This window comes from Symphalangus syndactylus, chromosome 2 (genome assembly GCF_028878055.3).
Source record: "Symphalangus syndactylus isolate Jambi chromosome 2, NHGRI_mSymSyn1-v2.1_pri, whole genome shotgun sequence".
NCBI classification, from domain to species: domain Eukaryota; kingdom Metazoa; phylum Chordata; class Mammalia; order Primates; family Hylobatidae; genus Symphalangus; species Symphalangus syndactylus.
The window spans coordinates 77,242,985-77,270,447 of record NC_072424.2 but is presented as its reverse complement, the minus strand read 5'-3'; the positions used below and the strand labels follow the sequence as shown (position 1 = coordinate 77,270,447).

The following is a 27,463-nucleotide window of genomic DNA, read 5'->3' as shown; positions in this document are numbered from 1 at the left end:
TATGCTGGGGATCTTTTTTCGGGAGGGACCGGAAAAGAGGTGGGATCCTTTGTCGCGATGTGGGGTGGCCGTAAGCTGGGCTCCTCCGGGGATTGGTTTTTAAGAGTGGTGGGGCCTGGAGGCCGGAATACAAAAGCTGCACGTCCTCTAATTTCCTCGGCGGGTGAGTGTGTGCGGAGGTCCCTCGCGTGCAGTCAATTGCGCGGGCTGGCGGCTCTGCGCATGCGCTGGGGGTGGGGCGGTGGGTTGTCTCTGGACCTCGCGAGGGGTCAGCGCGAAACCTAAGGCTGGGCCCTGGCCCCATCTCTCTCCATTGTAAGCCTCGCGTAGTCCCCTTGGCGGACGCCGGGGAAAAGAGCTCAGGACCAGTGGTCCTGTCTGGAAAAGCGCAGGCCGCGGGTCTCTTGTGGCTGAGCTCCTTGCCCCAGGAGCCGGCGACCCGCTCTGCGTGTGCTGCAGTCTGAAGGTCATGGATCTTTCCTTTGCCGGGGCAGGAATAACGCCTCGTAGTTATGCATAGCTTTGTATCTGTGTTTTATTTGCACAAAGCTTGCTGTTTTTTCAGAAAGAATTTAAGGCAGCTGTACTACTTTTTGATTAATAGGTTAATTCAACAGACTGCATTTGCAAATGAGATCAAGAAAATAACGCACTGCTCAGTGCTTGTAGACAGCAGTCTGATTTTTGAACTCTCAGTATTAAGTAGAAACTTAAGCTCATCTTTTACATGGAACACTTAACAGATACTGTATGCCAGACACTGTTATGAGCACTGGGAATTTAAAAATGAATGACACCGCAAGGATCTCTTTAAAAATGTTAAGATAAACCGAAGATCAGGATATAATGAACAAAAAAATGGGGAATCTAACCACCCATTAATAAAGGTTATTAGTTGGTACTATCATACAGTGAAAAATAGTACAGCCAATAAAAATGGTTTAAATCTATTTGTACCCACATGGAAAAGTAGTAAGATATAGTGTTAAGAAAGTAGTTTCATTGTTTCCTGGAAGGAGCCAAAAAAAAAAAAGTTACAAATGAGTATGTATAATGAACTTGGAGTTATAGGTGGAGATATATAGAGAAATTTTGCAGTGATTGCCTGTGGTAGAGTAGGTGATTTTCTATCATTCTATCCTTTATATACTTTTCTTTTTCTGAACTTTTTTTAGTAAACATATGTGTTTTTTATAATCAAAAATTAAGAAAAGATATAATCAACCTAGTTCCAATTTTTGAGGGGTGAACATAGAAGGAGCATTTAATCCATATTTGGGATCAAGGAAACTTCTTGAATGGGATATTTAGAGAAATCTTGAAGAAGGTGGCCAGTTTTAGAAGCAGTTGGCCTAGACAGGCAGCTCACTTGAGGTCAAGTGTTCAAGACCAGCCTGGCCAACATGGTGAAACCCTATCTACCAAAAATGCAAAATTAGCCGGGCATGGCGGCGGGCACCTGTAATCCCAGCTACTCAGGAGGCTGAGGCAGGAGAATCACTTGAACCTGGGAGGCAGAGGTTGCAGTAAGCCAAGATCACGCCATTGCACTCCAGCCTGAGCAAGAGTGAGACTCTGCCTCAAAAAAAAAAAAAGCAGTTGGAGAGGGGAAAGGACCAGCTTGAGAATCTGTGAGAAACTTTGTGAGAAACTGCAAAGGGTTCCTTGAAAAGTAAAGCGTAGGTGGAGGGCAGGAGGTAAAGGCAGGGGGTGGCAAGGGATGAGGCAAGAGGCCTTTTTGGCCATGACACATTCATGAAAGGCCATTTACACCTCCTGAGGTAGACTATCCCGCAGACAGTGGAAATCACTGAAGAAGCAACACGAGCAGATTTATGTTTAAGAAATAACACTTGGCAGCTGTCTACATAGAAAGTGGGACGGAGTCAGGCAAGTCTAGGCCCAAGAAGACCTTAGAGTAATCCAGACAATAAATTATTATTGCTGGAAATAAAGTATTGGCAGGGTAAAAGTCTGCCACCTGTTTTATTCACCATCAGCATGGTGCCTGGTAGGTGCTGAATAAATGACTTTTCAATAAATAAAATGAAAAAAACCTTTTCCCATTCCTTTAAAATCTCAAATATCAGGATGATCACAGATTCAAGTTAGAGAAGGAATTGGTAGCATTCTGTTTAAATACAAACTCAATTACTCTCTTTCAGTTGTGGTAAGGTGGTAGAGTGGTTTTTATTTTTACTTTTTAGATTAATTATTTTTTTGAGAAAAGGTCTTGCTGTGTATCCCAGGTTAGAGTGCAGTGGCATGACCACAGTTCATGGCAGCCTTGGCCTTCCTGGCTCAATTGGTCCTCCCACCTCAGCCTCCCAAGTAGCTGGGACTACAGGCAGGCACCACAATGCACGGCTAATTTTTATATTTTTAGTAGAGAAGGGGTTTCACCACGTTGTCCAGGCTGGTCTTGAACTCCTGGGCTCAAGTGGGCCGCCCACCTTGGTCTCCCAAAGTGATGGGATTACAGGCATTGAGCCACTGCTTCTGGCCTAAGGTGGTTTTTAAACTTCTTGAGAATTGTAGCAATACTGATGACTTAGGGATTCATTTTCCAGAAATAGAGGAGGTAAGAGAGAGATCAAGGGTTGTCTGTCCGTAGAAGGCAGATACTGTTAAAATTTCTAAGGCTTAGTTTCATAATAGTAATAATACCTTATATGTCCTTATCTATATATCACAGTTTACATAGTTAAACTTTATTCTTTAATAATATCTCATGTATCTACCTAAAGTCATACAGGAGGTGATATTTGAACTGGGTCTTAAAAGGTAGTCCAGATAGAGTTGGTGGAAAGGGAAAAAAAATGAACAAAAGCCCGGCCGAGCGCCTTTAATCCTGGCACTTTGGGAGGCCAAGGCAGGTGGATCGCTTGAGCTCAAGATTTGCCCAGCCTGGGCAACATAGCAAAACCCTGTCTCTACAAAAAAAAAATACAAAATTTAGCCAGGCATGGTGGTGTGCTTCGGTGGACCTTGCTACTGGATAGGCTGAGGTAGGAGGATTACTTGAGCCCGGGAGGTAGAAGCTACAGTGAGCCATGAACCCACCACTGCACTCCAGCCTGGACAACACAGCGAGACCCTATCTCAAAAATAAATAAATAAATAAATAAATAAAATGAGCAAAAGCCTAGACACATGAACTTTATTAAAAAAGAACATTGTAATGGGTTTGGGATGGACTGTGAAGGGCTGATTAAAAATAAAACCAAATAAACATAAGCTCAGGAGAAAAGTATGCAGAGACTACAAAAAGATAAGATGTGAAATATAAATGACCATTAAACATAAGAAAGGATGCTTAAGCTCACTCATGATAAATTGAAACTATATTAGCTGGGCACAGGGCCCGTGTTTATAGTCCCAGCTACTCGGGAGCCTGAGGTGGGAGGATCGCTTGGGTGACCTTGGTGGAGGTTGTAGTGAGTGGAGATTGTGCCACTGTAGTCCAGCCCGGGTGACAGAGTGAGACCCTGTCTCAAAAACAAAAACAAACAAACAAATTAAAACTACACCAAGATACCATTTTCACGTATTTGATTAGCAAACATAAAAATGTTTAACAAAGGCCAGGCACGTGGCTCACGCCTGTAGTCCCAACACTTTGGGAGGCCGAGGCAGGTGGATCACGAGGTCAGGAGATCGAGACCATCCTGGCTAACACGATGAAACCCCATCTCTACTAAAAATCCAAAAAATTAGCCAGGCATGGTGGCGGGCACCTGTAGTCCCAGCTACTTGGGAGGCTGAGGCAGGAGAATGGCATGAACCCGGGAGGCAGAGCTTGTAGTGAGCTGAGATCTCGCCACTGCACTCCAGCCTGGGCGACAGAGCAAGACTCCCTCTCAAAAAAAAAAAAAAAAAAAAAAGTTTAACACATCGTATGGGTGACAATGTGGGAAAACCAACACGAGACACTCTCATAGATTACCCATAGGATTGTAAATTGATTCAACATCTATTTAGTGGCAATTACGATTTACAAATGCACATACCCTTTGACATCATTCTTGAGATTTTACCTACAGGGACTCTGAAACACACATGAAATGAAATAACCCATGTAATTTAATCTCTAGTTGTTGTTTTGAGACGGAGTCTCACTCTTTCGCCCAGGCTGGAGTGCAGTGGCGTGATCTCGCCCACTGCAATCTCCACCTCCCGGATTCAAGTGATTCTTGTGCCCCAGCCTCCCAAGTAACTGGGACTACAGGCACACCCCACCACGCCCAGCTAATTTTTGTATTTTTAGTAGAGACGGGCTTCCACCATGCTGGCCAGCCTGGTCTCAAACTCCTGACCTCAAGTGATCTACCCACCTCAGCCTCCCAAACCACTGGGATTATAGGCATGAGCCACCACACCCGGCCCTAATCTCATAGTTTTGATAATTACCCAAATGCTCATTATTAGGGAACTGCTTAAATAAATAATATAGCCAAACAATGAATTATCACGCAGCCTTTTAAAAAATATGAAATAATTTCCAAGATATGTTGGTAGGTGAAGAGAAACATTCAGAAGAATGAGTGTATTGTGCTACTTTTTATATAAAATGACAGAAACTGATACTTTAAAATGATTGCATATGTATAAAATGCCTCTGGAATCTTACATACAAATCTAGTAAGATTGGTTGTTTGTAGGGAGAGAAACTGGATAGTTACAGTCAGGGGTAGGAGAGATACGTTGTACTGTACCCTTTTGTACTTTTTGATTTTTTTAATTTTTTATTTTGAAATAATTTAAGACACAAGAAGTGGCAAAAATAGCACAGAGAGGCTGGGTGCGGTGTTTCACACCTGTAATCCCAACACTTTGGGAGGCCGAGGCGGGTGGATCACTTGAGGTCAGGAGATTGAGATCAGGCCGGCCAACATGGCGAAAGCCTGTCTCTATTAAAAATACAAAAAGTTAGCCGGGTATGGTGGCGTGTGCGCCTGTAGTCCCAGTTACTTGGGAGGCTCAGCTGGGATAATCACTTGAAACTGGGAGGCAGAGATTGCAGTGAGCTGAGATCATGCCTCTGCAGTCCAATTTGGGCGACAGAGTGAGACCCTGTTCCCCCAAAAAACAAAACAAAACAAAACAAAACCCCCAAACACACAGAGAGAATTTCCATATACTATTTACCCAGTTCCTTGGTGATACCATCCATAGTACATTGTTGAAGCCAGGCAATCAACTTTAGTATGATAATTGACTCCACTACCAACCTTATTTGGTTTTTGCCACCTGTACGTGCACTCATTGTGGGAGAATGAGGGTGTGTGTGTGTGTGTGTGTGTGTGTGTGCGTGTATACATAAGTGTTTTATTTATTTACTTATTTAGTTTTTGAGATGGAGTTTCGCTCTTGTCACCCATACTGGAGTGTCATGGTGCGATCTTGGCTCACTGCAACCTCTGCCTCCTGGGTTCAAACAATTCTCCTGCCTCAGCCTCCTGAGTAGCTAGTATTACAGGCACCCACCACCACACTTGGCTAATTTTTTTTATTTTTAGTAGAGACAGGGTTTCACCATGTTGGCCAGACTAGTCTCAACCTCCTGACTTCAAGTGATCCATCTGCCTCAATCTCCCAAAGTGCTGGGATTACAGGCGTGAGCCACCGTGCCAGGTCTGTTTTGCCTTTCCATATAAATTTTAAAATCAGCATGTCTGTGTCTATCAAAAAAAAAAAAAAGGCTATTGAGATTTTAATAGGAATTGTATTAAACATATAGGTCTATTTGGGGAGAACTGATGTTTTTACTATGTTGAATTTTCCAATATGTCTCACGTTTATTCTTTGATTTCTTTCATCAGCATTGTGTAATTTTAAGCATATAGATTCTGTACATGTTTTTGTTTGATTTATGCAACAATGAAATTTTTTTGGAATGATTTAAAATGATAAAGCGTTTTACATTTTGAATTTTGCCTTCCACTTGTTCATTGTTAATATATAGAAACAAGACTGACTTTTTTGTGTTGCCTTTGTAATCTTTGACCTTTCTTTTTTTATTTTATTTTGTTTTATTTTTTTTTTGGAGATGGAGTTTTGCTTTTGTTGCCCAGGCTGGAGTGCAATGGCACGACCTCTGCTCACCACAACCTCTGCCTCCTGGGTTCAAGCAATTCTCCTGCCTCAGCCTCCCGAGTAGCTGGGATTACAGGCATGTGCCACTATGCCCGGCTAATTTTGTATTTTTAGTAGAGACAGGGTTTCTCCATGTTGGTCAGACTGCTCTTGAACTCCCAACCTCAGGTGATTCACCCGCCTCAGCCTCCCAAAGTGCTGGGATTACAGGTGTGAGCCACTGTGTCGCCTGTAATCTTTGACCTTTCTGAATTCACTTATTAGTTCCAGGAGCTTTTTAAAGATTTCTTGGTATTTTCTACATAGACAACAGGGACAGCTTAATTTCTTTCTTAACATTCTATATACCTTTTATTTCCTTTTCTTGCCTAATTGCACTGAATAAGACTTTCAGTACTATGTTGAATAAGAGTAGTGAGAATGGATGTGTTTACCTTGTTTCTGATTTTAAGGGGAAAGGGCTTAGTCTTTCACCATTAAGTACTATGTGAGCTATAGGTTTTTATAGCTGTTTTGTAAAATAATTTCCCTTTCATTCTTAGTCTGCCAAAAGTTTTTAATCATAATGGATATGGATTTTGTTAAATGCTTTGTCTGTATCAATCAACATGATTATGTTTGGTATTTGTTTTGTTTTGGTTTTTGGTTTTCATTTGTTTGTTTTTTGAGACAGTGTTGCTCTGTATCCTGGGCTGGAGTGCAGTGGTGCAATCATGGCTCACTGCAGCCTCTGCCTCTCAGGCTCAAACAGTCTTCCCATCTCAATCCCCTCAGTAGCAAGGACCATGGGTGCACACCACTATACCTGGCTAATTTCCTAAGTTTTTCTGTAGAGATAGGGTCTCACTATGTTGCCCAGACTTGTCTCGAACTCCTGGGCTCAAACAATCTTGACTCTTCAGCCTCCCAAAGTGCTGGAACTACAGGTGTGTGCCACCCTGCCTGGTGTGTTTCTCTTTTTTATTGTTAATATGGTCGATTATATTAACTGATTTTTTAATGTTGAACTAGTGTTGCATACCTGGAATAAATCTCACTTGGTTGTGCTATATTGTTCTATTTATATGTTGCTGAATTATATTGTGCTAATATTTGCTAAGAATTTTTGTGTCTGTTCCTGAGAGGAATTGGTCTGTAGTCTTTGCTGTACTCTTTGATTTTTGTATCAGAGTAGTGTTGGCTTCATAAAATGGCCTGGGAAGTATTCCTTACCCATCTATTTTTTTAAGAGATTAAGTAGAATTGGTTGTTATCTCTAAGTGTTTAGTAGAATTCACCAGCAAAGCCATCCGAGACTGGAGATTTGTTTTTCAGGCTTCTAACTATGAATCCAATTTCTTTAGTAGTTATCAGTTATTCAGGCTCTCTATTTTATCCTATATGAATTTTGGTAGTTTGTGGTTTTTATGGAATTAGTGCATTTTGTCTAAATTGTAGAATTTCTGAGTGTAGAGTTATTTGTAGTATTCCCTTATCAACCTTTTAATGTCTATCAGATCTATAGTGATATCCTTTATTTCTTGATATTGGTGATTTACATCTTTTCTTTGTCAGCCTTGCTAGAGGCTTATCAATTTTATTGATTTTTGCAGTGAACTTCAGGTTTGATGTATTTTCTCTGGCTTTGTTTTATTTACAATGTCATGGATTTTCATTTTTATTTATTTATTTATTTATTTTTTGAGACAGAGTCTTACTCTGTCACCCAGGCTGGAGTGCAGAGGTGCCATCTCAGCTCACTGCAACCTCTGCCTCCCAGGTTCAAACGATTCTTGTGCCTCAGCCTCCAGAGTCGCTGGGATTACAGGCATGTGCCACCATGCCTGGCTAATTTTTGTATTTTTAGCAGAGATAGGCTTTTATCTTGTTGACCAGCGTGGTCTCGAACTCCTGACCTCAAGTGATCCACTTGCCTTGGCCTCCCAAAGCTCTGGGTTTACAGATGTGAGCCACCTCACCCGGCTGATTTCTGTTTTTTATCATTTTCTGATTTCTGCTTGCTTGCTTTATGTTTATTTTGCTCACCTTTTTCTAGTTCTTGAGGTGGAAACTTAGATTGTTGATTTGAGGCTTTTCTTCCTTTTTTCTTTTCCTTTCTCTTTCTTTCTTTCTTTCTTTTTTTTCTTTTTTTCTTTCTTTTTTTTCTTTTTTTTTTGACAGAGTCTTGCTCCATTACCCAGGTTGGAGTGCAGTGGGGCAATCTTGGCTCACTGCAACCTCCATCTCCCAGGTTCAAGGGATTCTTCTGCCTCAGCCTCCCCGGTAGCTGGGACTACAGGTGCGTACCACCATCGTCAGCTAATTTTTGTATTTTTAGTAGAGACAGGGTTTTACCATGTTGGCCAGGCTGGTCTCGAACTCCTGACCTCATGTGATCTGCCTGCCTCGGCCTCCCAAAGTGCCCAAAGTGCTGGGATTACAGGTGCGAGCCGCCATTCCTGGCCCTTTCTTCCTTTTCAATACGATTATTTTAGTGATATAAATTGCCCTCTCAGTGCTCCTTTAGCTATATCGGCTGATTTTTATATGTAGCATATTTATTTTCATTTACTTCAATTTTTAAAATATCCCTGAGACTTGTCTTTGACTTATGGATTGTTTAGAAGTGTGTTGTTTAATTTCCAAGTGTTTTGCTTTTTACTGTTATTTTTCTATTATTTATTTGAGCTTATTGCAGTCAAAACTATAGTTTGTGTGATTTCACTTAAAGTTGTGAAGATTTGTTTTGTGTCCCAGGGTATGGTCTATCTTTATGAATGTTCCATGCATGCTTGAAAGAATGTATATTTTGTTGTCTGGGGGAAGTGTTTCACACATTTTAAGTAGATTTTATTGAATGATGGTCTTATTCAGTTCTTCTTTATCCCTGCTGGTTTTCTATCCAGTGGTTCTATCAATTACCAAGAGAAGAGTGTTGAAGTCTCCAACTTACAATTGTGGAATTGTTTATTTTTCATTTCATTTCTATGAGTCTTTATGTGTTTTGAAATTCTGTTGTTTGGTGCGTACATATTTTTTTTGAGACAGAGTCTTGCTCTGTCGCCCAGGCTGGAGTATAGTGGCTCGATCTCAGCTCACTGCAGCCTCTGCCTCCCAGGTTCCAGTGATTCTCCTGCCTCAGCCTTCTGGGTAGCTGGGATTACAGGCACACGCCACCATGCCTGGCTAATTTTTGTATTTTTAGTAGAGACAGTGTTTCACCATGTTGACCAGGCTGGTCTTGAACTCATGACCTCAGGTAATCTGCTTGCCTCAGCCTCCCAAAGGGCTGGGATTACAAGCGTGAGCCACTGCGCCTTGCTGGTGCATACACATTTAGTACTGTTTTTTCTTCTTGGTGGATTGTCCCTTTTATTGTGATGTAATGCCCCTCTTTGTTTCTGGTACTTTCTTTGCTCTAAAGTCTACTTTGTCTGAATGTATATTGAACAACTGAGTGTTCTGCAATACAGCTACTGGCTCATAAAGCAGGCCCCTGTGTAAGTTGAGCATATAGACTGGGTGAATGTTTATTTTAGGTTTTATATATATACATACAATTTTTTCCTCTGTAAAGGGTGTTGATGATATATAAAAATTCATTTCATGTAGCTAATATGGAATTGACAGAATTTGAACTAGTTTTGACAAATAATTTCAGAATTAATATTATCCTAGTTTAAAACATAACACTTTATATTTGAATATCATTCCTGTCATTTTATGTACATAATGTAGATATAAAAACGAATGTCATGAAAAACTTTTTTTAATTTTATTTTTTTTGCACACAGAACAATAAACATTTTCTAAAAGTACATACGAACAAAAAGATGCATATCAAACATATTAGGAAGGTTGCACGTGGGAAGACGGGGAATAGAAATGGGGGGTGGGAATTAAAGAAAATAAATGAGAGAGGGACTTTGTATGGATCCATGATAATAACTCAATCCTCTGTTTGACAAAGAAGAAGGAGAAGGAAGAGGAGGAAAAAGAAAGTGGGATAAAGGATCAGAAAGGGAGGAAAATAGAAAAAATTAGAGTATGACTCCAGGGTAGACCTGTTTGGTTGTCGCTTGGTTCGTTGGTTGGTTTGACAGTTGTATTTTTCATATGTTTCACCATGTTGGCCAGGCTGGTCTCGAGCTCCTAGCCTCAAGTGATTAACCCGCCTCAGCCTCCCAGAGTACTGGGACTACAGGCGTGAGCCACCACATCCAGCCCCCACATTGCTTCTGGCCTCTGTGGTAGACCTCCCAGGGGGCGGCCAGGCAGAGGCGCTCCCCACATCCCAGACGGGGCGGCCAGGCAGAGGCGCTCCTCACTTCCCGGACGGGGCAGCCGCGCAGAGGCGCTCCTCACTTCCCGGACGGGACTGCCGGGCAGAGGCGCTCCTCACTTCCTGGACGGGGCAGCCGCGCAGAGGCTCTCCTCACTTCCCAGACGGGGCGGCGGGGCAGAGACGCTCCTCACTTCCTAGATGGGGTGGCGGCCGGGCAGAGGGGCTCCTCACTTCCCAGACGGGGCGGCCGGGCAGAGGCGCTCCTCACTTCCTGGACGGGGCAGCCGCGCAGAGGCGCTCCTCACTTCCCAGACGGGACGGCCAGGCAGAAGCGCTCCTCACTTCCTGGACGGGGCAGCCGCGCAGAGGCGCTCCTCACTTCCCAGACAAGGCGGCGGGGCAGAGACGCTCCTCACTTTCTAGATGGGGTGGCGGCCGGGCAGAGGGGCTCCTCACTTCCCAGATGGGGCGGCCAGGCAGAGGCGCTCCTCACTTCCCGGACGGGGCGGCCGCGCAGAGGCGCTCCTCACATCTCAGATGGGGCGGCCGGGCAGAGGTGCTCACTTCTTCCCAGACGGGGCGGCCGGGCAGAGACGCTCCTCACTTCCTAGATGGGGTGGCGGCCGGCAGAGGGGCTCCTCACTTCCCAGACGGGGCGGCTGGGCAGAGGCGCTCCTCACATCCCAGACGATGGGTGGCCGGGCAGAGGCGCTCCTCACTTCTTCCCAGATGGGGCGGCCAGGCAGAGACGCTCCTCACATCCCAGAAGGGGCAGCCGGGCAGAGGCGCTCCTCACTTCCCAGACGGGGCGGCCAGGCAGAGGCGCTCCCCACTTCCCAGACGGGGCAGCCGGGCAGAGGCACTCCTCACATCCCAGAAGGGGCGGCCGCGCAGAGGCGCTCCTCACTTCCCAGACGGGGCGGCCGGGCAGAGGCGCTCCTCACTTCCCAGACGGGGCGGCCGGGCAGAGGCGCTCCTCACATCCCAGAAGGGGCGGCCGGGCAGAGGCGCTCCCCACTTCCCAGAAGGGGCAGCCGCGCAGAGGCACTCCCCACCTCCCAGACGGGGCGGCCGCGCAGAGGCGCTCCTCACTTCCCAGACGGGGCAGCCGGGCAGAGGGGCTCCTCACATCCTAGAAGGGGCGGCCGGGCAGAGGGGCTCACTTCCCAGAAGGGGTGGCTGGGCAGAGGCGCTCCCCACTTCCCAGACGGGGCGGCCGGGCAGAGGCGCTCCCCACTTCCCAGAAGGGGCGGCCGGGCAGAGGCGCTCCCCACTTCCCAGACGGGGCGGCCGGGCAGAGGCGCTCCCCACTTCCCAGAAGGGGCGGCCGGGCAGAGGCGCTCCCCACATCCCAGAAGGGGCGGCCGGGCAGAGGCGCTCCTCACTTCCCAGACGGGGCGGCCGGGCAGAGGCGCTCCTCACTTCCCAGACGGGGCGGCCGAGCAGAGGAGCTCCCCATAACCCAGGCATTGGGCGGCCAGGCAGAGACGCTCCCCACCTCCCAGACAGGGCGGCGGCCAGGCAGAGGCTGCAATCCCAGCACCCTGGGAGGCCAAGGCAGGCGGCTGGGAGGCGGAGGCTGCAGCAAGCCAAGACCACGCCACCGCACTCCAGCCCGAGCAACACCGAGTACCGAATGAGCGAGCCTCCGTCTGCAGTCCCAGCACCTCGGGAGGGTGAGGCGGGCAGACCACCGGAGGTCAGGAGCTGGAGACCCGCCTGGCCGGCACGGCGCAACCGCGCCTCCAGCCAAAGGAGAACAACCAGGGAGGGGTGGTGGCGCGTGGCGGCAATCGCAGGCAGCCCGCAGGCTAGGGAAGGAGAATCACGGGCGCCGGACACGCAGGGAGGTTGCAGCCAGCCGCGTTTAGTGCAGCCTGGGCCACAGAGGGAAGAGGGAGGGAGGGAGGGAAGGAAGGAAGGAAGGAACGAAGGAAGGAAGGAAGGAAGGGAGGGAGGGAGGGAGGGAGGGAAGACTTTATAAACATATGCATTACTTGTTTTGGCTAATTATAATTTTAGAAATGTCTGGGTTAGAGTTAGATACCAGAATGTAAGATCTTTATTTTATTTTATTTTTTAGGTGAAATCTTAAGTAAAAAACAAAAACCCTCTGTTTATCAATTGTAATGTAACATAGCATTACCATATAAAATAAAATTTTGTGCAGGCCCAGTGAATCCCAGCACTTTGGGAGGCTGAGGCAGGAGTATCCCTTGAGCCCAGGAGTGTCAGACCAGCCTGAGCAACATAGGGAGACCCCATCTCAACAACAGTAACAACAAAAATGAGCTGGGCCTGGTGGCCTGTGCCTGTAGTCCCCGCTACTTGGGAAGCTGAGGTGGGAGGATTGCTTGAGCCCAGGAGGTGGAGGCCACAGTGAGCCATGATTGTGCCATTACACTCCAACCTGAGTGGCAGAGCAAGACTCTAAAATAAATAATAAAATAGAATCTTTAATTACATGCATATAAGGGATTCTTACTGTGCAATGCTTTTCTCTAGATATTTAATTTTTTTTTCAGTTTATGTGAAGAACCAGCTCGGTTCGACTCTACAGATTAAACCAGGGGTTTTCAATGAATACAGAACCATGTGGTTCAAATCCTACAGGACGACCTTTTCCTGTTTGAACAGAATAAAGAGTTTCAGGTGAGTTTATTATTACTGTGGCAAATATTCATGTAATTATATGCAATAGGTTTTTAGTATTATCTTTAATAAACCCGGTCAGTATGTCATAGTTCATGTGGCTTGATTAAAGTAGCTTGTGTTTATTTAAGTAGTCTCAACTAATTTATTTTCTAACAATTTTTAAATTTGGGGAGTTTCAAACCCACAGAAATGGTAATAGAATAATACAGTATATAGACAATAAATAACCTTCATTCAGATTCAGAGATAGCTTTTGTTTTCAATATAAGGCTATTACTTAGAGAAGAATTTTTATTTCCTCATAATGTCCTTGTGACAAGACACAAACAATGCAGTGCTTAAAATCATAAATATTACTTATAATACTTAATACAATATTTTAAAATTTTTAGAAATCATAAGTGATTTGGGTGCTGCATAAATATGATAAGGTGGCTAACGCAGTAAAATTGAATGAAAGTAATATCTTTCTATATTTGTATTTTATAAGCCAACTTTTAACCTTGTGAAAATATTGCATAGCATTAATACTTGAACTCTGTTTTTTGTTGTTGTTGCTGTTTTGAGGTGGAGTTTCACTTCTGTTGCCCAGGCTGGAGTACAATGGTGTAATCTTGGCTCACTGCAACCTCCGCCTCCCAGGTTCAAGCGATTCTCCTGCCTCAGCCTCCTGAGTCATTGGGATTACAGGCGCCCGCCACCACAGCCAGCTATTTGTGTGTGTGTGTGTGTGACAGAGTTTCGCTCTTATTGCCCAGGCTGGAGTGCAAAGGCACGATCTCGGCTCACTGCAACTTCCGCCTTCCGGGTTCAAGCAATTCTCCTGCCTCAGCCTCCCGAGTAGCTGGGATTACAGGCATGCGCCACCACACCCGGCTAATTTTGTATTTTTAGTAGAGAAGGGGTTTCACCATGTTGGCTAGGCTGGTCTTGAACTCCTGATCTCAGGTGATCCGCCCGCCTCAGCCTCCCAAAGTGCTGGGATTACAGGCATGAGCCATTGCGCCCAGCCTTGAACTCTGTTTTCTAAGTGCTTGTTCCTCCTTGTAAATGAGCCCCTTTGAGTTTGGGTTTATATGAAATCATTCTTAGTCAAATGAGCAACCACCTACTGTTATCTATTGTAAATTAGTCCTTGATTACTGAGGCTTTGCATTAAGCATGGACAAGGGGGCTAATATTCCTAAGATAATATTAATATTAAAGAGGAATGGCATTTGAATCTTAAAAGAATAAAAAGTAATGAATATAGAATATGCTCTCGTTATGTGGCTAAAAAAACACTTAATAAAAATGTGAATGGCATTACCTTTTCTAAGTTAACATCCTTACTATGTTTTACCTGAGCAGCCCTTTGAAGGATTTTTCTATACTATATACTTCTACATGGAAGTCAGTGTAGTGTCTCTCTAACCCCTCTTTACTCCTGTTTGATCCCATTTAATTAAATAAAATTTTAGGCAAATTATATACTTTTCTGGGCTTTTTCCTTCAGATTATTCATTTGCCAAGTACTTCCTGAGCCCTGTGTTCCAGGAACTGTACTAGTCACTAAGAATAAAATGGTAAGGAAGACAGTCCGTGCCTTGCCTTCATAGTGCTTGTGGTCTAGTGGAAGACAGACATGATCGATCAGATAATCACATAGCCCCATGAAGTACAAAGTGGTATAGGAGTTAAAACAGGGGGATAGGGGGATGAGGGGAACATGACCCAGTTTTGAGGATCAAGGAAGATTCTTTTTTTTTTTTTTGAGACAGAGTCTTGCACTTTCACCCAGAGTGCAGTGGCATGATCTCAGCTCACCGTAGCCTCCACCTCCCTGGTTCAAGCAATTCTCGTGCCTCAGCCTCCCAAGTAGCTGAGATTATAGGCACCTGCCACCACACCTGGCTAATTTTTGTATTTTTAGTAGAGACTGGGTTTCACCATGTTGGCCAGGCTGATCTAGAACTCCTGACCTCAGGTGATCCACCTGCCTCAGCCTCCCAAAATGCTGGAATTACAGACGTGAGCCACCGCATGCAGCAGATCAGGGAAGATTCTTAGATAACATTCCATTGAAACTAAGATCTGAAGGATGAGAAGGAATTAATTAGGTGTTTGGGAGAGGAAAGGAAGGATGTGGGAAGAATGTTCCAGGCAGAGGGGACAACCTATTTGAAGTGCCTGAGGAAAGAGCATGCACGGCCAGTCCAAAGAACTGAAAAAGGACCCATGTGGTTGGAGTGGGAAGGATGAGGAGAATAGAAGGAAGCGAGGAGGGAGGAAACTGGGCACTAAATAATTCAGAACTTTGTAAACTAAGCTAAGGATTTTGGTCTTATTTCCAATGGCACTGGGAAGATATGGAAGCATTTTATTCAGGAAAATAACAATCAAATTTGTATTTTGGAACAATCATTCTAGATGCATCATGGAGAACAGATTGGAAAGGGATGAGGTAGGAAGCAGCTACCAGTTAGAAGCCTAGGACACTAGTTCAGGCAAGAGATGATGGGTGCTTGGGTTAGAATTATGGCAGTAGAAATGGAGCAGAGAAGATGGAGGCACCTGTGTTCAAATCCCAGCTCCACCATTTACTTAATCTCTCTGAGCCTCCCTTTTCTTATCTGTAAAATAGGGATAATAATAATACCCACCTTGCAGACTTGTTGGAAGGATTAAGTGAGGTAATATATGTGGATCTCTTAAACAATACCTGGAATTTAATAAGTGCTCAATAAATGGTAGCTATTATTTATTTATTTATTTATTTATTTATTTATTTATTTTGAGACAGAGTCTCGCTGTGTCGCCCAGGCTGGAGTGCAGTGGCGCAATCTCGGCTCACTGCAACCTCCACCTCCCAGATTCAAGCGATTCTCCTGCCTCAGCCTCCTGAGTAGCTGGGATTAGAGGTATGCACTACCACGCCCAGCTAATTTTTGTATTTTTAGTAGAGACAGGGTTTCACTAAGTTGGTCAGGCTGGTCTGAAACTCCTGACCTCTTGATCTGTCCCTTTCGGCCTCCCAAAGTGCTGGGATTACAGATGTGAGCCACCGCGCCCAGCCAGCTATTAGTATTATTATTGTTATTATTATTAGATATGACCCAGAAGGCTAAGTTTTATAAAGTTCTGTTTTGAATTGAAACTTACTTGGAAAGTAATTTTGTTTCATCTGTGAATATGTGTATTTATAAGCAGTGTGATTATAAGAAAACTTGGTTTTAAAGCATCAATATTGAGCAATATACAGATTTGGAATATAATAAATTGTAAATAAGACTATCTTTCTACATAATATATCCCATGTTAAACATTTCTTCAAAACAGCAGTATTTGCTTGGTTCTTCGTTTTCACCTCTTAGGTACCCTTGGGCGAGACTGTACAGTACTTCCCAAACCACTGTCGACAGCGGTGAGGTAAAAACCTTCTTGGCCCTGGCTCACAAATGGTGGGATGAGCAAGGAGTATATGCACCTCTTCATTCCATGAATGACCTGAGGGTGCCATTTATTAGGTAAAATTCCAGAAACTCTTAAGTCTTTTTAAATGGAACTTTTTAAGAATTCATATTTCACATTCATTTTTTTCGTAGTTTATACCTAGTTAAAAAATGCTGCACATTAAGTTTGCTTTGGAAATTAGGTAATTTTCAATTACCATTGTTTGAAACCATTAATTTTTAATAATATCATGCAAGGTCTAGGCTGCTTTCATAGCTTAATTTGAAGCCTATTTGCACATTATCAAATTAATTATAATTAAGTTCTTATAAAAGCAAACTAGGGTCTTATGGCATCAAGGCCATTTTATTTTATTTATTTTATTATTTATTTAATTTATTATAATTTTTTTTGAGATGGAGTCTTGCTCTTGTTGCCCAGGGGGGAGTGTAATGTCACCATCTTGACTCACTCCAACCTCCACCTCCTGGGTTCAAGCGATTCTCCTGCCTCAGCCTCCTGAGTAGTTGGGATTACAGGCATCTGCCACCATGCCCAGCTAATTTTTGTATTTTTAGTAGAGACAGGGTTTCACTATGTTGGCCAGGCTGATCTCAAGCTCCTGACCTCAGGTGATCTGCCCGTCTCAGCTTCCCAAAGTGCTGGGATTACAGGCATGAGCTACCGTGCCTGGCCCAAGGCCATTTTATAACTACAGACCTACAGTGGCGTCATTGACTTAGGCAGTTCTGGTAAAGTTTGATTCAACAAATTTTTTTGAGAACTTACCTCATACAGACTCAGGGGCTAGACTGTAAAAGACTCTAAGATGAATGAAACATAATCTATGTGCTTCGGGAACTTATAGGTTGCTGTGGGAGTTAAAGGCAAGAGTTCATCAGGGCTTACATTTAAGAAATTGTTCATTTGTTCCTCTGTCCATTTATGTATTCGTCAAACAATTTTGGGCAAAGCGCTGTAACAGACACAGAATATTTGACTCAGACTTTGCCCTCGAGGAACTTCCTGGTTGGTTTTTGCTGGTTCATCCAGAATTAGTATACCAAAAAGAGAAATACTGGCATCCTTTAATACCACTGACAAAGCAAAGCAAAGAAAAACAGAAATGTCATTCTTGTAAGCTAGAACACTGGTTCTCAAAGTGTAGGCCCTGGACAGTGACATTAGTTTACCTAGAACTCATTAGAAATGCAAATTATCACATCTCATCAGGGACCTACTGCTCTGGGGAGGGGTCAGCACTCCATTTTAAGCAAACTTTTTATGTGATTCTGATGTATACTAAGTATATAACTCAGTATATATAACTGAGAATTACTCTATTCTAACTACTGAGACACCTTTAACTAGACATCACACATAATAACCCAGGGCAGTGCAAGCCATGGTTAAAGTTTAGATTTTATTTTGAGCATAATTAGAACCCGTCAAAGGAAAGTGATATATGATCCAAATTATGATGTAAAGGAGTCATTTTAGCTGCGGTTTAAAGAATGGATCAGACTTCATTTGAAATGGGTCTTTTCTGTATGTTATAACTTTCCAAAATGATCTACTTAACCACTATCCATGTTATTCTTAGAATTCAATTAACTTTAATGGCAATAGAAAATATCTTAAGATATCCTGATTATGAATAATATTTATTTTAATATAAGTATAATTAAAATTTATACATAGTCCTCTCTCTCTCTCTCTCTTTTTTTCTTTTTTTTTTTTTTTTGAGACAGGGTCTCACTCTGTTGCCCAGGCTGGAGTGCAGTGGTGCAATCTCGGCTCACTGCAACCTCCACCTCCCAGGTTCATGCCATTCTCCTGCCTCAGCCTCCTGAGTAGCTGGGACTACAGGCGCCCGCCTCCGTGCCCGGCTAATTTTTTGTATTTTTAGTAGAAACGGGGTTTCACCATGTTAGCCAAGATGGTCTCGATCTCCTGACCTCGTGATCCGCCCGTCTCGGCCTCCCAAAATGCTGGGATTACAGGCATGAGCCACCGCACCCGGCCTCTCTCTCTATATATATATACATATATATGTTTAGTTTACAATACTGTTAGGTGTATATATACTTGTGTGTATACATATGTTTGTATAGGTAAAGTATTAACATGATTATCTTAGAAGTAAGTTTACTTGATTTAGATGCCTGTTTACATGCTCATACATGAAAACACCACTCATTTAGAAAATTAAAAGAAATTTTATTTCAAAGGGAATATAGACAAATTCTGAAAATATAGGTCTCCCATCTGCTTTTTCTAAGCTCTATAAAATAACCTATTTGCTGCTGATATGAAATGGGTCTAGCAAGTATTGACAGCAAAGCCAAAACATATGTCATGATATCTCAAGCAATTGAAATCAGGTTAATCTAGATTATTTTGAAATTTTTTCTTTATATTATTACTAAAACAATAATTAAGTCATAATTACTACTAGATTATTTCAGACCTTTAAGCCTCCTGCTTTTGATTATTGAAAATGTTTTATAAATTAAATGTCAATGTTGAAAGATCTATTTATCAAAAAATATAAATAATTTATTTAAATGGAGGTTAATATTTCCTTGAAAACTACATACATTTGTGACTTTTCATTGATAAAATTAATTATTTGTTTTGGTATGTTTTGAATTTTTTAAAAAAGGGACAATCTTCTGAAAACAATTCCTAATCACCAGCCAGGAAAACCTTTGTTTGGGATGAAGATTCTTGACGTTGGCTGTGGTGGTGGGCTGTTAACTGAAGTAAGTGACAGCTTTCCTGCCATTTTTAACTGGGGGAAGAAAATTAAGAAGTAGACTTGTGCCTCATTTATTCTTTCAACAAATAATATTATGCATTAAAAAAAGAAATGCATGTTGGGAGGCTGGGGTGGGTGGATCACCTGAGGTCAGGAGATCGAGACCAGTCTGGCCAACATGGCAAAACCCTGTCTCTACTAAAAATACAAAAATTAGCCAGGCGTGGTGGCGGGCACCTGTAATCCCAGCTACTCGGGAGGCTGAGGCAGGAGAATCTCTTGAACCCAGGAGGCAGAGGTTGCAGTGAGCTGAGATGGCACCACTGCACTCCAGCCTGGGCAACAGAGAGAGAGTCTGTCACACACACACACACACACACACACACACACACACAAATCTGTAATATTGATTTTAATCTTTTTTTTTTTTTGAGACAGAGTTTCACTCTTGTTGCCCAGGCTGGAGTGCAATGGCACGATCTCAGCTTACTACAACCTCTGCCTCCCGGGTTCAAGCAATTCTCCTGCCTCAGCCTCCCGACTAGCTGGGATTATGGGCTCCCGCTGCCATGCCCAGCTAATTTTTAGTAGAGACAGGGTTTCACCATGTTGGCCAGGCTGGTCTTGAACTCCTGACCTCAGGTGATTCACCCGCCTGTGCCTCCCAAAGTGCTGAGATTACAGGCGTGAGCCACCGTGCCTGGCCAACATGTGTTTAAAAACTTGGGCATGTCACGGGAAATGACTATATACAAAAGCTGAGAGAAGAATTAGCTATGAAAAATCATTTCTAGTCAGAGAAAAAAACTGTTGAGAAAAGATTGTTTTTAGAAAATTTGAATATTTCAGAAATGATTGCTGTTTTTCAATGGCTTGTTACATTTATTGCACTTTAAATATGTTAATACTGTACTATGTGCAAGTAAGTGTATCTAGAGTAGATAGACAAAATTTTTTTCGCTGTCTTCTAGTTTTTTATCAGTTTTTTGTTGTTTTCATTGTTCTTCTTAACTTTAAGGGTTTGATTATGGAAAATTTCAAATGTGTACAAACTAGAGAAAACGGTATATGAATTTCCATGTACCCATAAATGATGTCCAGTATTTATCACCTCATGGTTAATCTTGTTTAATTTTTGATAAGCTTTTTATTGCTAACATGTGTTCTATTTTCTTCCTGAGGGTAACGGTTTTTTTAATGCTATTAGCCTCTAGGGCGGCTTGGGGCTTCAGTTATTGGAATCGATCCTGTGGATGAGAACATTAAAACAGCACAATGCCATAAATCATTTGATCCAGTCCTGGATAAGAGAATAGAGTACAGAGTGTGCTCCCTGGAAGAGATTGTGGAAGAGACTGCAGAAACATTTGATGCTGTTGTAGCTTCTGAAGTTGTAGAACATGTGATTGATCTAGAAACATTTTTACAGTGCTGCTGTCAAGTGTTAAAAGTAAGGCTTATGGAGTTTACGTCTTGGTTTCTTCTTCTGAGTGTGTGTATATGTATCTATAGCAATAAAATGGTCCATAATGCATTAGCAGTCCAGCAGGCAAGGTATAGTAGAGAAGAAACCAGGAAGCCTGGATAAGGGAACAGCATCTCTGCTGTAGATTTCTTCTACCCCTCAGCTTGCCCTCAATACCAGGGTCTCCTTGTGTCCTGTTAATATCTTGGATGTCCAGGGATCTTGAAAAATGTTAGTGCTGGCTGGATATGGTGGCTTATGCCTGTAATCCCAGCACTTTGGGAGGCTAAGGTGGACAGATCACTTGAGGCCAGGAGTTGGAGATTAGCCTGGGTAACATGGTGAAACCCCGTCTCTACTAAAAATAGAAAAAATTAGCTGGACATGGTGGTGCATGCCTATAATTCCAGATACTCAGGAGACTGAGGCACAAGAATCGCTTGAACCCCGGAGGTGGAGGTTGCAGTGAGGCGAGATCATGTCACTGCACTCCAGCCTGGGCAACAGAGTGAGACCCTGTCTCAAAAAAAAAAAAGAAAAGAAAAGAAAAATATTGGTGCTGAACACTGGAAAACCATACATTAGTGCAGTTGGGATTAAATACTTAATAGATATTGAATGACAATTATAAGACATTGATTTGAGGCCGGGCACAGTGGCTCACACCTGTAATCCCAGCACTTCGGGAGGCGGAGGCAGGTGGATCACCTGAGGTTGGGAGTTTGAGACCAGCCTGACCAACATGGAGAAACCCCGTCTCTACTAAAAATACAAATTAGCTGGGTGTGGTGGCGCATGCCTGTAATCCCAGCTACTCCGGAGGGTGAGGCAGGAGAATTGCTTGAACCCGGGAGGCAGAGATTGCAGTGAGCCGAGATTGTGCCTGGGCAACAAGAGCAAAACTGTCTCAAAAACAAAAAGAAGAAATTGATTTGGATGAATACTTAAAAATAAAAATAATTATTAGCATAAGTTTAATTAAATAACAAGTAATTCTGTACATGGTAAATGCATAATAGTTTTCAGCATATAAAAGAATATTTCATAAATATGATCTCACTTGATCTTATCTACAACTAGGTGAGGGAGGAAAGGCAAGTATTGTTATCACATCCTTTCACCTACGAGGACTCAGGATTTATGAGATGTCAGAGGTCACTAGGCATTTAGGTGGGGCTTAAGGCCAGACCATTTGACTCCAAGTTTGGTTCTCTCCATTACTTACTATGCTTATATAGTATAATTTACAACAGACTTTGTTCTCTGAATGTGGCTCTAAGTTTTCTTTTAATAAATACCCCTAAAGTATTATTATTATTACTATACTGACTCTGTCGTTCACATATTTAGGAGGTGACATCCTAAGGTCAAAAGCTAAAAGAATGAAATGCTTAGCTCTTACCGAAATTTTAAGTAATTTCAAATTTATAGCAAAATTGCAAAGATAGTACAGTGTGCCTTTCACCTGTCTTCCCCTTAGGTTAACATCTCACATCGTAAGGGTAGGAACTAGGACATGTCAAGTGAGACACCTAGGGCACAAAATTGCAGGAGACAGCCCCTCTCAGGTGCTGACCCTGCACTTGCACACCCTGAAAGGGGTTGTCTATTTCAATTCTGTGCCCTAGAAGCCTCACTTGCCTCATTATAGTTCTAGCCCTATATATAAACCATGGTACAGTTCTCAAAACTAAGAAATTAACATCAGCATTATACTTATTAACTGCATTACAGAGCTTGTTAAATTTTATTAATTTTTTTTTTTTTTGCTAATGTCAGTTTGCTGTTAACAGGATCCAAACCAGACTTGTACATGTATTTAGTTGCCATTTCTCCGTAGTCTTCTTTAATCTGTGACAGTTTCTTGGTGTTTCCTCTTTTTTTCTTGACAAGGTCTTACTCTGTCACCCAGGCTAGAGTGTACTGGCAAGATCACGGCTCACTGCAGCCATTTTCTGGACTCAAGCCATGCTCCCATCTCAGCCTCCCAAGTAGCTGGGACCACAAGTGCATGCCACCATGTCTAGCTAATTTTAATTTTTAACTTTATATTTTACTTTTTTGTAGAGACAGGGTTTCCCTATGTTGCCCAGGCTGGTCTCAAAATCCTGGGCTCAAGGGATCCTGCTGCTTCAGCCTCCCAAAGTGCTAGGATTACAGGCATGAGCTACTGTGCCTAGCCCTTGTTTCCTCTTAAGTAGAGTTTTACTAGGCTTATCTCTTATTTTCCAAATAAAACTTCTTAATTGATTGTTAATTCTTGTTTTATATGTCAGTGTGTATGAATGGAGGTTCTTTGACACATATGAGGGATGATGACATTGTAGGGTTTAAAACTAATTTTTGCTTTAATGGAAAGCCTATGTTTTAAAAATGACTGTTGCTTACCACCATTTCCTTAAAGTACGAGTTTGTAGAACACAGATTAGATATTCATAAGTGACTTTTTTTTTTTTCAGAGACAGGGTCTTCCTTTGTCACCCAGGCTGGAGTGCAGTGGCACCATCATAGCTCACTAAAACCTCAAACTCCTGGGCTCAAGTGATCCTCCCACCTCAGCCTCCCAAGTAGCTATGTCTACAGGTGCTCAGCACCATGCCTGACGTTTTTTTTAAATAAATTTCTTGTAGAGATGGGGTTCTCGCTATGTTGACCAGGCTTGTCTTGAACTCCTAGTCTCAAGCAATCCTCATGCCTCAGCACTGGAATTGCAGGCATGAGCCACCATGCCTGACCTAGAAGTGATTGTTAAGACATTTTAGAGTTTGAAGTTGCAATGGGCTATGATCGTGCCATTAAAGGGAAAAAAAGATATTTTAGAATACTAGAGCTTTACACAGGAAAGTTAAAATGTGTGATAATATACTGTGTGATATTTTTGTTTTTAATTTAAAGGCATACTCCCATATTTCAGGGCCCCCTCTTGTCTTTTTTATTTTTGGCATAGAGTGGTATCTAAGATATATTATCTCTTTCTCCTAACTCCCCTTTCTTTCTCTCTTTCTTTCTATATGTCTATAGTAATATGATTATTTTGGAGGGAATCTTTGGCATTTTTTCCTCATCAGGCTAATGAGAATGTATAAAAGAGAGAGGGGACATTAATATCCTTGCCATTTGTGAGACAATGTAGGAAACACCATAAATATATTTACCATAAAATGGCAGACCAAGGCCGAGTGCAGTGGCTCACGGCTGTAATCCCAGCACTTTGGGAGGCTGAGGCAGGTGGATCACGAGGTCAGGAGTTCGAGACCAGCCTGACCAAGATGGTGAAACCCTGTCTCTACTAAAAATACAAACATTAGCCGGGCATGGTGGCAGACACCTGTAATCCCAGCTACTTGGGAGGCTGAGGCAGGAGAATTGCTTGAACCCGGGAGGTGGAGTTTGCAGTAAGCTGAGATCGTGCCACTGTGCTCTACCCTGGGTGACAGAGCAAGACTCTATCTCAAACATAAAATAAACTGGCACACTGAATAGTCCTATAAATCCTTTGCATTCATCCCAGTGCTCATGTTGTTCTCTTTATATAAATATATATCACTGCAACCTCCACCTCCTATGTTCAAGTGATTCTCCTGCCTCAGCCTCCTGAGTAGCTGGGAATACAGGCACTCACCACCATGCCCAGCTAATTTTTTTTTTTTTTTTTTTTTTTGAGACGGAGCCTCGCTCTGTCGCCCAGGCTGGAGTGCAGTGGTGCAATCTCGGCTCACTGCAAGCTCCGCCTCCCGGGTTCACGCCATTCTCCCGCCTCAGCCTCTCCGAGTAGCTGGGACTACAGGCGCCCGCCACCACGCCTGGCTAATTTTTTGTATTTTTAGTAGAGACGGGGTTTCACCATGGTCTCGATCTCCTGACCTCGTGATCTGCCCACCTCGGCCTCCCAAAGTGCTGGGATTACAAGCGTGAGCCACCGCGCCCAGCCCCAGCTAATTTTTATATTTTTAGTAGAGACGGGGGTTTCTCCATGTTGGCCAGGCTGGTCTCAAACTCCTGATCTCAAGTGATCTGCCTCCCTTAGCCTCTCAAAGTTCTGGGAATACAGTTTGTAAGTCACCATGGCCGGCCACTCTTTATATTTTTTATAAAAATGAAATAAAAACAAAAAATGTTCAAACTTAATCATTAATGTTTTAGTGAGAGAACACTTATTGGTAGTACTTCCCTATACAAGATGTATAGCTCTGTGCTGTAACAAACGAGTTAAGACAGGCTCAGCCCTTACAATGAAAACCATTTTGACATATGTTAGAATGTGAATGTGGACATGTAACAAGGAAGAGCAGCCTGATCTCATTTTTATTGTAAAGTGTTTGATATGTACAAAAGAATATATAAATATAAATCATAATTATATATGATCTTAAGAGTTGTAAGCACTGTTGTATATTCTCACTGAGTACATCTAAAATGCCTTTTATAGTGAATTTCCCAAGAGAAAAAAAATGCTATTTTGGTGTATTATATTTTATGCATATATATATATTTTAACAGCACTCAGATTATTTGGAAGAAAGGAGGAGGGAGGGGGAACTTAGCTTTTTACTTAACTGATACACTTAACCTTTTACATTTTACTTCTATATAATTTCATTTCTTTTAGCCCGGTGGTTCTTTGTTCATTACTACAATCAACAAAACACAACTTTCCTATGCCTTGGGAATTGTTTTTTCAGAGCAAATTGCAGGTATTGTACCAAAAGGTACTCATACATGGGAGAAGTTTGTTTCACCTGAAACACTAGAGAGCATTCTGGAATCAAGTAAGTATTAAGAGAATTTTTTCCAATTTTCCAGGCCTAGCTGAACTTTTAATATGCCAGTAATTATTATGCACTTAGCCTAGTACTTAATAAAATAGGCCACTATGTTTTTGAATGTTGGTTTTATCTTCTCAACTAGGTCATAAACTCATGGAAGTTAGGATTAAGTAGTAGATACCACTTCTCTTTTACCTGTCGCTCCCTAACCCAGGGCCAAGCAGATAACAGATGATCAGTGAATACTTTTTGGCTAGTTAGTCCTCACTTGTTTAAGAAAGAGATACAAATGTCTGTTATTTACACATTCTCAGTCTGCCCTCTTGAACCCTGCTTGTATCAGCTTATCTTACATATTATTTTTCCTGATTCCACCACAGTTACATGTATTTTGAACTTCAGTATCACTTTTTATGTATTTTATATGACTTACAGCATAACATTATGGTTATTTTGGTGGTTTTTTTCATCCTTTTATGGCCTGTAAGCTACTTGAAGGCAAGACTATGTCTCCTTTTTGTACTCTCTACAATACCTAGCTCTGCTTTACACAGAGTGAGCTCTCGATTTATGTGAATTCTAGTCAAGTAATAGTGCTTGTCAGTTCATTTATGTGGCATTTGGTATTCCTGTTGAGTACTTAGACTCCTATATTTCTAATGCTTTTTTTTTCATATAAGTCTATCAGTAAACTTGATTTTACTTGGAATATTATCAGTACATAGCAGTGTAGTAAATTCTAAAGATTTCTGTGAGTAACTTTGTTGAAAATAAAGTAAAGCTGCACGCAGTGGCTTATGCCTGTAATCCCAGCATTTTGGGAGGCCGAGTCAGGCAGATTATTTGAGGTCAGGAGTTCGAGACCAGCCTGGCCAATGTGGTGAAACCCTGTCTCTACTAAAAATACAAAAATTAGCCGAGTGTGGTGGCGCATGCCTGTAATCCCAGCTACTCGAGAGTCTGAGGTAGGAGAATCACTTGAAATCAGGAGATGGAGGTTGCAGTGAGTCGAGACTGTGCCACTGCACTCCAGCCTGGGCAACAGAGTGAAACTCTGTCTCACAAAAAAAAAAAAAAAAAAAAAAAAAAAAAAAAGTAAAGAAAGAAAATAAAGTAGGAAAAAAATGTTTTAAAGATGCGTTATGGGGACAATCTCCTGTTGGCACATATTTTTTAATAACAGCTAACATTTATTGAGTACTTACCAAACTCCAAGCATTGTGCTAGTTTACACATATAGCCCATCTAATTCTAACAGTTCTATGATACAAGTTCTGTACCTGTAAGAAAACTGAGATTTATAAAGTTAAGTGGCTTGCCCATGGTCATCATATAATAGGTACCCGAGCTGGGATTTGAATCCAGGCAGACTGCTTTGGAGTATGTGTTCTAATTGCTACTTACTGAAGTTCTGCAGTAAATTGTGATTAGTGCATAGTTACAAAATACGCTTGCCCATTAAGTTAGGAATCCTTTTTTTTTTCTTCTTTTCCTATCCATTTAGTGTGCTCTCAGCATTTTTAATACAGAGAGTTGCATGAAACTCTTGGAAATTGGAAGGAAAATATTTATTAAATCTACTTTTTCTGATTTTTTTTTTCAGATGGTCTGTCAGTTCAAACGGTGGTAGGAATGCTCTATAACCCCTTCTCAGGTTACTGGCATTGGAGTGAAAATACCAGCCTTCACTATGCAGTTCATGCTGTGAAATCCAGGGTCCAGGAACACCCAACCTCTGCTGAGTTTGTTTTAAAGGGAGAAACAGAAGAGCTCCAAGCTAATGCCTGCACCAATCCAGCTGTACATGAAGAGCTGAAGAAATGAATTGTTTCTGAGGACTATAGTAATATGGCTTGGATATCTGATGTTTTCAAATACAAGAAATGTACAATTTATCCTTTGAGAGAGAATCATAAAGAAAAGAAGGTCAATAAAAAGGGCTAAAACCTTGGACAAAAGTTTTTGTTATTTCATCTAATAGCTACTTCCAAGGAATTCTATGAATAAAAAGTTTTGTCAAGATA

The 27,463-nt window shown here is 42.2% G+C and overlaps 1 protein-coding gene across 5 annotated transcripts; it reads left to right on the top strand.

The window, feature by feature from the left end:
* COQ3 (coenzyme Q3, methyltransferase) lies at nt 1–27,463 on the top strand. 5 transcript variants are annotated; one of them, XM_063619884.1, is made up of 9 exons: nt 104–163; nt 5,520–5,634; nt 12,886–13,012; nt 13,583–13,657; nt 16,369–16,521; nt 19,113–19,212; nt 20,416–20,658; nt 25,283–25,442; nt 27,043–27,463. In XM_063619884.1, the coding sequence occupies exons 3-9, from the start codon at nt 12,954–12,956 to the stop codon at nt 27,261–27,263; spliced, it is 1,011 nt and encodes a 336-aa protein (XP_063475954.1). In that variant the 5' UTR covers nt 104–163; nt 5,520–5,634; nt 12,886–12,953; the 3' UTR covers nt 27,264–27,463. The 5 variants fall into 5 exon arrangements, with proteins under 5 accessions (XP_055115546.1, XP_063475951.1, XP_055115551.1 ...); XM_063619881.1 differs by lacking the exon at nt 5,520–5,634 and having other exon boundaries at nt 16–163; XM_063619885.1 differs by lacking the exons at nt 104–163; nt 5,520–5,634 and adding an exon at nt 11,819–12,059.

What these genes read in the sequence shown, in the direction of transcription:
- COQ3 (XM_063619881.1), top strand. Translation starts at nt 58, where the DNA reads ATGTGGGGTGGCCGTAAGCTGGGCTCCTCCGGGGATTGGTTTTTAAGA. An exon ending in CTGCAACCTCCGCCTCCCAG is followed by an intron (nt 13,658 to 16,368) that starts GTTCAAGCGATT and finishes TTCACCTCTTAG; the next exon opens with GTACCCTTGGGCGAGACTGT. An exon ending in AGAGAGCATTCTGGAATCAA is followed by an intron (nt 25,443 to 27,042) that starts GTAAGTATTAAG and finishes TTTTTTTTTCAG; the next exon opens with ATGGTCTGTCAGTTCAAACG.